Below are 10,049 nucleotides of genomic sequence, written 5' to 3'. Positions count from 1 at the left end.
GAATTAATTTTGGAGTTGGTAAGATAAGGTTTTTAAATAAGAATGTTTCAATTTTACGAAAAACTTAGATTGAATAATGAAAGAGTAGAATGAGAATTAAAGGAAAGTGAATGGGCTTGAGCCCAAAAGTAAAAAAGAAAAATGGAAATGGATTTGAGTTTTCGATTCTCCACCAACCCCGAGGGCTACAAAAAACGGTGGTATTGGCGCGCACATTTACTTGCGAATCTGAGTAAAAAAGGCGTCCATGTTCAAACGACAGAGCGACATTGTTCACATTTATATTTATTGACTTTGTCCTCCATTTCCCTCTTCCTACATCACTGCCGGTGATTTGCTTATCGATTTTCAAAGCAGCGAGACGGACGGAACGAGGAGATGGGGATTGAGAAGGCCACCACATTGTTGGATGATCTTTTACACAACGCTGGAGGTTGTGCGGTAATTGATGGAGGTTTAGCCACACAGCTTGAGAAACACGGCGCTGTCTTTAACGATCCACTTTGGAGTGCTGTTTGCCTCATTAATGATCCTGACCTAATCAAGAAGGTTATCTCTTACAGTATCTGTTGTTGTTGTTGTTGTTGTTGTTGTTTCGGTGCATCACGTTCTCATTCTCGTCGGTCCTTGGATCGTATTTGCTATCAGGTCCATTTGGAGTACTTGGAGGCTGGAGCAGATATTTTGGTTACTTCATCTTACCAGGTTTGCAATGCCAATGGATTAAGCTTTCTTTGTTTTTGTACTTTTCACTCTGTGATGGCTTTGGGGTGTCTTTCTTTTAAATGTTCTACTGTTGTTTGTTTAAAACTTGATGGTTCAAATTGGATATTTTAATGACGATGAACAGAATGGGTGAGGATCAAACTGATCACTCCTCTTGAATTGAAATCAAAAAGTTCAAAATGAGCGTTTCTGTCCAGTCGTGAAATGATGTACTAAATTTGATCCGCTGTTCAATGAACAGGATCAAATTGGAGAAATTTCAATCGAGTTAAATTAATTGGATTGAAGTTCTTTCCATGAAGTAGCATTTCTGGACATTCAAATTGTTATAGGTAGTGGACCTGATGTACAGGAAGCAGACAGTATTTAATATCTGGAAGGCTAATGTTTGTGTGCTTAATAATATCTAACCACATCGGTTTAGCTCCATTGTCAAAAGTGCATGTAGTAAATCAAGATCCCTATTCTAAATGTATCATTACCTATGTAAGATATTAAATATCCTGTAAGTTTTCCAATATTAAACGTTGCAGAATTAAGTGATCTGTTCAACCGATTGATTGAATGACATTTAAAATGACATTTTGTTTGTCATGCTAATGTAAAAGATCTTCATTTTTCCATTTAAAATTAGATTCAATTTTGTATAACTCATAATTGAATTGATATCTCCTTTTAGTTTTCATAACTTTATTGTTCCATATCAGAATTCTCTTCATTTTATTGACCTCAGATAGAATTGGAGTGTAAAATATGACATCAGTTTGTGAGTTATAGTTTCTTAAGAACTCCAACAATCTTCAGGAATTGAAATGTTTTCTGGCTTTATTTCTCATAAAATTTTTATAGAAATAATTGCTTCTTTTAGAAATTATAAACAGAATACCAATAAATCAGTATTCAAGCCAGTTAATTATTCTCTCTTGTTGAACATGTTATTCTATTACAGGCCACAATTCCTGGGTTTATATCAAAGGGGCTCTCCGTGGAAGAAGGGGAGTTGCTCTTAGAAAAGAGTGTTAAATTGGCCATTGAAGCTCGTGATAGTTTCTGGGATTCTGTGAAGTGTATCCCAGGGCATAATTACAATAGGGCTTTGGTTGCAGCATCCATTGGAAGCTATGGTGCCTATCTTGCTGATGGCTCAGAGTACAGGTGAATTCGAAATAATTAGTCACAAGGAGTTTGTAAATATTTGGTATTGACAATCTGATCGAAACCTATTTCTACCTCCCCTCCTCAGTGGGCATTATGGGCCAGATGTAAATGTAGATAAGCTGAAGGATTTTCATCGACGCAGATTGCGGATTCTTGTTGATGCTAGCCCAGATTTGCTTGCATTTGAGACTATTCCCAATAAGCTGGAAGCCCAGGTTTGTTTTATGCCCATCTCATATCATTCTCAATTGTGGTTTAATTATCGACCCACTCTTACCCTTGCAGTGATGATACCATTGTAAATTATGTTGTTATGCTTTGGTCTGAATCATAAAGTATTTCAGCAAACAGCTTACCATATTTTTTATAATCTGTTTTGAATTTATGAGTAGTTCATTTCAAGGGATCAGGTAATTTGATGACCATCTGGCGTGTGGATCATTAAGTCTTAGTTTATGAACTGCATAATTCATGATCAAAATTCTTTTATGTTAAAATTATGATTTCTTTTCGAAATAATAACAATAATAATAATAATATATATCTTTAGTTAAATCCTGATTTAGTTAGTTTTAGTTACGAAATGGAAGAAAAATGTTGAATGTTTCCGATTATTGTCATGAGCATGCCAGGACACTTGTTTCAATTGTTTTTGCTTTTTGCTTGTTTTTCTGTCCTCTTTATGATCATGCTTCCAAATTCCATCCCCCTCCCCCCCCCCCCCCCCCCCCCACCCCATGTAGGCCTGTGTGGAGTTGCTCGAAGAAGAAAACGTCCAAATTCCATCCTGGATCTGCTTTAGCTCCGTAGATGGTGAGAATGCACCATCTGGAGAGAGCTTCGAGAAGTGCCTCTATGCAATAAATAAAAGTGACAAAGTAAATGCGGTTGGCATAAACTGTACACCTCCTCATTTTATTGAAGCTCTGATTACAAAGTTCAAAGAGGTAGGAACTAAATCTCTTATAGTTGAGATTTAAAATAGTTTCTTTCATTCAATGGTTTTGAAACGAAATTGTTCACTACAGTTAACAAACAAGCACATAGTTGTCTATCCCAATAGTGGCGAGGTATGGGATGGAAGATTCAAGAAATGGCTGGTGAGTCAACTTATTCCTCCCTCCCCCACTCTGATATTTCATGGTTTGTGGGCCTACATTATGATATTTCCATTTCTAATTTAGTGTTCTGGTTTTGGTAGCCATCAAATTGTTTTGGTGATGACAAATTCGAATCATTTACTTCAAGATGGCGCAAATTGGGAGCAACATTCATTGGAGGCTGTTGTCGTACAACACCGTCTACCATCCGAGCTGTATCAAAGGTTTTGAAAGAAAGCTCCCATTAGTGACAACCAATAAAGTTTACCGTCCGTAGCTGGATGGGATTGTTGATTAAAGGGAAAGATTATACTAAAGCGAGGGGCAAGTTGGTCAGTAACTTCAAAATACTTTCTTTGGAATAACTTTTAACCTTTTTTAATTTTTTTTAACTACTAGATTGATGTATTACGGTTTTCACTCCAGATGTACTTGATATAGATTTTCATTGTATCAAACTCCAGTCTAATTAAAGAAAATAGGCTTGTTTTTTTCCTATTTATGATATTCAAATAAATTGAGGAAAAGAAAATTATTACATTTTCAGAGCATATTTTATATTTTATTTCAAGGAATGATAAAAATCTTAGAGTGGGTCATTCAGGACAAGGCAAACTTTGGATACTGGGGCAGAACTTGGAAGTTTATGGGCAGAAAAATAAGAACCGTCAGAGTTCAAATCCCTTACTGGATTAGGAAATCTATATATATCAGATTTTTTCCCAATATTCCCAATCTTAGTTGCTTATATAATACTTGCAAGTGTGCATATATATATATATATAAAATGTCGACTGATTTGATCAGCTGGAACTGGGCTGAGAAAATCTTCTTCTTTTCTGGGAAAAGATAAAAAGTGGAGAAAGTTTATCCTCAATGTAGACTGAGAAGAAGAAGCCGAAAAGTATGGGATTAGACAGAAGGTAATGGATAATGCAATTTGGAGATGGGGGGCCCTAAACAAGATCTCAACTTTTAGTTGAACCAAAAATAAAAGTGTCCCTTTCACAGGGAGAAAGATGTGTGATGGGTTGGTTTCGGAGTTTTCCTCATCCCCTCTTAATTAGGGTGCCCCACAAATTTAGGCAGCCAATCAGAGAACAAGCCTTTGGATGAACTTTGATCCTTCAACCAATGAAGAAGTGGATAAGGCCCTTCTGTCTGACCCACACACTGCAAGTCCCTTTTTTAGTAAAAAAGTGCCCAAAAGTGCAATTCTTTCCCAGTCGACACTCTTCTCTGTTGTGATTTGTGAATTTAACTGTAAAAGCGCAGTCTGTGGGGCATACCCTTGGCCCCTCGATGGTGTCCTGTTAAAATATTTTCTCGTGAACTTTTTATAAAATAACACCAACTAGTAGAAAATATCAGACTCGGTCTCTATGTACAGTGTTCAATTTGAAGGCCGAGAGTTGAGTTTTTAATACAAACTCACATTCTGATCTGAGTTTCTAGTCTATTGACTCCTGACGTTTCTGGTTATTTGAATCCAATGACGACAAGGAAAAGTGTGGAGAAAACAGCAGAGGGAGGCAAGACTGCCAGAGCCTGTGATAGCTGTATCAGCAAGCGGGCTCGGTGGTACTGCGCTGCCGATGATGCTTTTTTGTGCCAAGCTTGTGATGCTTCAGTTCACTCCGCCAACTCCTTGGCTCGTAGACATGAGCGAGTTCGTCTCCAAACTGCCTCGTTCAGACCCTCTTCAGACAACTCCTCTGCTGCCTCATGGCACCAGGGCTTCACCAAAAAGCCACGGTCGCCTCGAATAGGAAAGACTGCTCCGGCCAGGAAACCATTTCCACAGGTACCGGAGGTTAGTGCTAAAGAAGAATCTGAAGAACAAGAACAGCTTCTCCTTCATAGAGTTCCTGTATTGGGAGCCGATTCAAAGGATGGCAATTTGGCAAGTTTTGTTGGAGAAAAAGAAAGCTCAAATGGTTATCTCTCGTATGATATGGATCCTGCTGAATTTGCAGCTGATGTTGAGAGTTTATTGGGAAACTCGCTTGATAATGAGTGCTTTGATATGGAAGAACTGGGGCTAGCAGCTTCCAAAGACCACTCATTGACTAAAGATGATTATTCTTTAAACAGCCACGAAATTATTAAGATTGAACCCGATGAGATTGAGGAATTAACTCCGATGCTCGGCTCAGAAGCCGATACAATGAGGGAGCCATTTGAGCTGAACTTTATGGACTTTGGCAGCAATCCGACAACGTGCGGTGAGGACGAAGACAAGGTGATGATGGAAGTCATGGCAGTGGTGAAGAACGGTGAACTTGAGATGGAAGAGACAAAGGTTGTTAAAAACAAAAAGAAAATATCATTGAGTTTGGATAGTGAAGCAGTGATTATAGCTTGGGGGAGTAGAGGAACTCCATGGACATCCGGCGATCGACCGAATCTCGACCTCGATTATTACTGGCCAGACTACATGGTCTGCTCTCTTCCCTCTATGATATTTATTAGCTTATGTTATTGTTTTAAGAATGTTATTTCTATAATAAATGCTGTCTCTGAAAGTGAAGTATGTTTTTATGAAGGGTACGTATGAGAGTGATTGTTACTATCAGCCTTATGGGGAGTTTGGCAGCGGAATTGGACGACACGCGGTGACCGGAGTTGAAGGAGAGAGAGAAGCACGAGTGTCAAGGTACAGAGAGAAGAGAAGGACGAGATTATTCGCAAAGAAAATAAGATATGAAGTTAGGAAATTGAATGCAGAGAAGAGACCGAGAATGAAAGGGAGGTTTGTGAAGAGATCGTCATGCTTTGCGCCACCACCTTTGCCTTTATTTAATCAATGAATTAATTATTAACATATAGTATATATATTTTCAATCTGTGCTTGTTTGTAATTTAATCGCCAATTTTGATTTTGTACCACTAATTTTATACAATAAATGCCTTTTATCCAAAGTTCCGTATTCATCGGATAATTTGGAGTTGAAGTCTCTTTCTCCCACTTCTGATTCCTAGAAACGTCTAATGAAATTTTGTATGTGAAACCTACATCGGTTGCCATTAATTGAAAGCTTTATAGTTTTATGTTATCTCAGAATGAAAGCTCAACCCACATCTCTTTTTAATAACGTTGGTGGACAGATAGGCTTGATACCACACACATACACACTTAATGTCAGTTAAGTGCTTATTTTGGTAGCTAATAAGATTAAGTTGGTGTGAAGAACCCATCAAATAATTAGACATTTATGAGTTAATTGGTTTTCTTTCTTTTAACAGATTGCAAAACCAAAACCGCCTCTAAAACATGACAGTTGAGTTGTAGTTGTTCCTTCAAAATTTCAATTGTAGAAATTGAATTTTCTCCCAAATTTTTATACTAATGGAACAAAAGGGAAAAAACTTGTTAGATTATGATTTCCTATTAATAGTAAACTAATCGATCCTTTATACCTTCGAAATTAGAATTAGAAAAGTTAACAAAGTGTTTGACATTGGACACCTAACTTGGATGAGAATGTATGGTTTTCCAATACATATGATAAAAGTGTATGTGGACCCATGTAATAAACTCCTAAAGACTTATACCTCTTTGGAAATTATGTCCCAATATCAATTTTGATGTTTCGTTTTCAAAGAAACAAAAATTCCACTTTTATTTCAAATTTACTGAAACGTTGGACCTTTCTTTATATATTTATTTTTCATTTAACTTAGGTGGATAAGGTACTTGATATGATTGGTTTCATTTTACTTATTGAATAATGTTGGGAGGAAAAATCTACTCATTGAATCTAAATTAGTATTGTATTATTTTTTAGTTCAAATTTTTTTAGATGGATGTGACGCTTTAGATAATGTTAATTTGAATTTAACTCTTATTAATTGAATTAATACTCTTCTAACAAAGCACGTCCTCGCATATAAATATCTTGGTACGGTAAAATTGAATGTTTGATTTTCTGTTGTAATAAGGAAAGTAAATAAAAACTAAAAATCAACGTCATCTTATTCTAGAATTAGTTGGTTCTTCATCTAGAGAATCGGTATCCAATTTTTCAATGATAGACTTCTATTATGGTAGACTCTTGTGATTAAGTGATATATCGATATTTACAATATGGTTTATCAGTAATAGATTTTGACACATTTTGCTACATTTGTAATTTTATTAAAATATTGTTATATATTTAATTAATTTGAAACTAAGGGTTATAATAGTAACTCTCTCCTAATTAAATTTCTGATTCTGGACCCAACCCATCAAACTCAGAACACTCGGCCCAAAATGATTTCAACCCCAATAAGGGCCCATGAGAATTTTGAACAGTTATGCATATGTCTTTTCTTTTTGTTGTTTTATTTCATTCAATACAACTTATTTATATTTTATTTTCCCTAACTATTAAAAAATAAAGAAAAAGAAATACAACCTTGAGTTTACTAATTTATATACATTATTATGAATATATTTTTTATGCAAATTGGAGTGGGTTGGTCATGGAATGAAAATCTTGTAAACACAAACCATGGACATCTTTGTTATCTGTCCATACATTATCTACGCTATTGCTTTTAAAAATGAAATGCATACATATTTGTGAAGTGTAACGATGAGTAAAAAGGACCAAGGTTCATTAGTTCATTCATACACTAAAACCATATAAGTTTTATTATAATGTTTTTTTTTTACAATATATTCTATACAAACAGAAAGAAAAAGATGGAAAATTTGCAAAGCACAGTAAATAAGTATAACTGCCTTGTGCATGGAATACACATACATAGCCCTCAACTTCATCACATAGCCACATGTCCATTCTCCACAATCCAATTCTTTTTCCAAATTATATATATATATATATATATTTTTTAACTCTTATATAATATATATATAATATATATATATATATATATATAATTTTTAATTTTCTCTTTTTCTTCCTTTACTGAGCCGATTTAAGAGTCAATTCCAGCTCAACGTCGGCCTTCTCAAACCAGCTTCCACTTCTCAAATCCCGGCCCGATTCATCAGAACTAGACCCAATTCCTAATTCATGATCCGGACCGGGTTTCGATTTGGTTCGATGATCGGGCTTCTTGAACCGGCTCCGACCCTTGACCTTGAGAAGATCGCCGGAAGCAGCCAAATTGGGTTCGTTACAAACGTGGCGAATGTCGCAGCATTTGAGGGAAAAGTTACCGTTGTTTGACGGCGGCGTATCTGGTTCCACGTTCATGGATCCGTTCAAGACGGCGTCGACGGCTGCCTGACAGCGTTCCCAGTCGCCGGAGCACAGCAATCCAACAGAACCGTACACAGGATTCACCATCCGACCGCACGCCTCGTACAACAATGACTTGAAAATGGCTAAAAAAACGCAACAAGAAGACAACTTAACTGTTATATATCACCAACATGACAACACAGTGTCCTCAAATAATGTGTTTTGATTCATAAACTTAACAAAAATTAATGCGTTATGATTTAAAATCGTACGATGGTAATTAGAGAATGAAATAGTTTTACACAATTATTCATATTAAGAATTCACAATAACTTATCAGCTTTAATTTTTCCGTGAATCAAATGATATCAAAGCAATACCCCTTGATTGTATCTTCTGTAAAATTTCAAGCTCAAAAACAAGGGAGTGAGAATCTTAAGAAGTTGATGTAGTTAAATTTAATTACATTGAAATAGTTTGTTAACTTCCAACCTGCTTTTCAAAAGAACACCATCCTCTTCAACATTTGACATATTTTAACTTTTTTAGTGAAAAGAAAATTAAAAAAAAAAAAGAAGAAGAAGAAAAAGGAAAGAGAGAAGAAATTATATATACCAGGGCGGAGGTGATGGGCGGCGGCGGTGATGAGGTTGAAGAGGCCGGCGCGGCCGTAAAATTTGGCGAGAAAAATGGTGGCGTTGGCTTGAGAATCGGAGGAGGGAATCCATTGAAGACAAGGTCTAATTATACAATCATCGCTGCATCCTTTACGAAGAATCCGACACCCATTGCAACTCATTTTCATTCCTAATTATTATTGTTTTTTTTTTCTCTTTTAAATTTTAATTTCGGATTGTTTATAGAAAAGAAAAATAATAATAAAGCTAATTAATGGAAGAACAAAGCAGAAGAGGGGTATCTATTTATGAATCTAAAGAAATCGAGGGCATTCAAGGAATTTCTTCACATCATCAATTCTACTTCAATAAGTGATTTTTGAAGGAACTCCTCAAAGTGGATTTTTGTCTTATTAAAAATTAAGAGTATATATATATATATTTATATTTGATGTATGCAATGCAATGCAATGCAATGCAATGTAATGTAATGTAATGTATGTATGAATGAGTTTATAATGGGAGAAATTGATGAATAATTAAAAGAGAAACAGCAAAGCAAGTAGAAATGTGGAGGGCATGCAGTGGCTGTGTTTTGTAGTGTATATTCAAAAAACAAAATTAAAAAAAGTGCTTAATGGGAATGTGATGAGTGATGATGGGTTGTTGTGTCATGTTATGTTCTAGAAGAGCACTACTCTTTATTGCATTTTGCCCCCACAAAACCACACCTTTTTTCCTCTTCCCAAATACAATTTTACATTTACCATCACCTTTTTTGCTTTCTTTTTTTTTTTTCTTTTTCTATCTTAATAATAATATATAGGAATTGATCCTTTTACATTACTTCGACTTACAGTTTTTCTTTGTTTTTTTTTTCCATTTATATATATATATATATATATATATATATATATATATATATATATATATATATATTAGTAGAACATTTATCATCAACTTCGAGTTCTAGGGTTCGAGTTTTGAAAAGTTGATAATCAAAATTTACCAATAGATCGAATTCATAATTATCATTTCTCAAAGTTTAATTAACAAATAATTTTTTTCATAATTTTGCATGATGATATGTAATTATGATCGAAAGAAAAAAAAAAGCATACGAAAATAAGTAATAAATTAGGTAAAGTAAAGTCATATTATACAAGAGACGACCCCAAAAAATTGCATGCTTATACAAGTGTATGTATAAGCCTATGTACGAGATGATGTAGCGCGTGTAGGAGGTTGTAACG

General features: G+C 35.2%; 3 protein-coding genes across 3 annotated transcripts; 2 read left to right on the top strand and 1 right to left on the bottom strand.

The window, feature by feature from the left end:
• The first annotated feature begins 214 nt into the window (after window positions 1–214).
• LOC103489284 (homocysteine S-methyltransferase 1) lies at window positions 215–3,527 on the top strand. The gene is made up of 7 exons (XM_008448377.3): window positions 215–549; window positions 649–705; window positions 1,676–1,881; window positions 1,970–2,099; window positions 2,628–2,831; window positions 2,913–2,984; window positions 3,086–3,527. The coding sequence occupies exons 1-7, from the start codon at window positions 379–381 to the stop codon at window positions 3,230–3,232; spliced, it is 987 nt and encodes a 328-aa protein (XP_008446599.2). The 5' UTR covers window positions 215–378; the 3' UTR covers window positions 3,233–3,527.
• A 120-nt stretch (window positions 3,528–3,647) lies between these two features.
• LOC103489285 (zinc finger protein CONSTANS-LIKE 6-like) lies at window positions 3,648–5,938 on the top strand. Its single transcript, XM_008448378.3, has 2 exons — window positions 3,648–5,424; window positions 5,531–5,938. The coding sequence occupies exons 1-2, from the start codon at window positions 4,477–4,479 to the stop codon at window positions 5,792–5,794; spliced, it is 1,212 nt and encodes a 403-aa protein (XP_008446600.2). The 5' UTR covers window positions 3,648–4,476; the 3' UTR covers window positions 5,795–5,938.
• Window positions 5,939–7,897: 1,959 nt separating this feature from the next.
• LOC127151351 (LOB domain-containing protein 40-like) lies at window positions 7,898–8,978 on the bottom strand. Its single transcript, XM_051090876.1, has 2 exons — window positions 8,795–8,978; window positions 7,898–8,322 (listed from the first exon to the last, which is right to left on the bottom strand). Exons 1-2 carry the CDS (start codon window positions 8,976–8,978, stop codon window positions 7,898–7,900), a joined length of 609 nt encoding a protein of 202 aa, XP_050946833.1.
• Between the last annotated feature and the right edge of the window lie 1,071 nt (window positions 8,979–10,049).

This window comes from Cucumis melo, chromosome 10 (genome assembly GCF_025177605.1).
Source record: "Cucumis melo cultivar AY chromosome 10, USDA_Cmelo_AY_1.0, whole genome shotgun sequence".
NCBI classification, from domain to species: domain Eukaryota; kingdom Viridiplantae; phylum Streptophyta; class Magnoliopsida; order Cucurbitales; family Cucurbitaceae; genus Cucumis; species Cucumis melo.
The sequence above is the reverse complement of the archived record's forward strand: the minus strand, read 5'-3'. Positions and strand labels throughout refer to the sequence as shown.

Bases quoted from the DNA above. Each gene is read 5' to 3' on its own strand.
- LOC103489284 (XM_008448377.3), top strand. From the start codon at position 379: ATGGGGATTGAGAAGGCCACCACATTGTTGGATGATCTTTTACACAAC. The intron at 2,832-2,912 runs GTAGGAACTAAA...TGTTCACTACAG, and splicing joins TGATTACAAAGTTCAAAGAG to TTAACAAACAAGCACATAGT. The intron at 2,985-3,085 runs GTGAGTCAACTT...TGGTTTTGGTAG, and splicing joins GAAGATTCAAGAAATGGCTG to CCATCAAATTGTTTTGGTGA.
- LOC103489285 (XM_008448378.3), top strand. From the start codon at position 4,477: ATGACGACAAGGAAAAGTGTGGAGAAAACAGCAGAGGGAGGCAAGACT. The intron at 5,425-5,530 runs GTCTGCTCTCTT...GTTTTTATGAAG, and splicing joins ATTACTGGCCAGACTACATG to GGTACGTATGAGAGTGATTG.
- LOC127151351 (XM_051090876.1), bottom strand. From the start codon at position 8,978: ATGAGTTGCAATGGGTGTCGGATTCTTCGTAAAGGATGCAGCGATGAT. The intron at 8,323-8,794 runs GTATATATAATT...GCGTTTTTTTAG, and splicing joins CGCCCATCACCTCCGCCCTG to CCATTTTCAAGTCATTGTTG.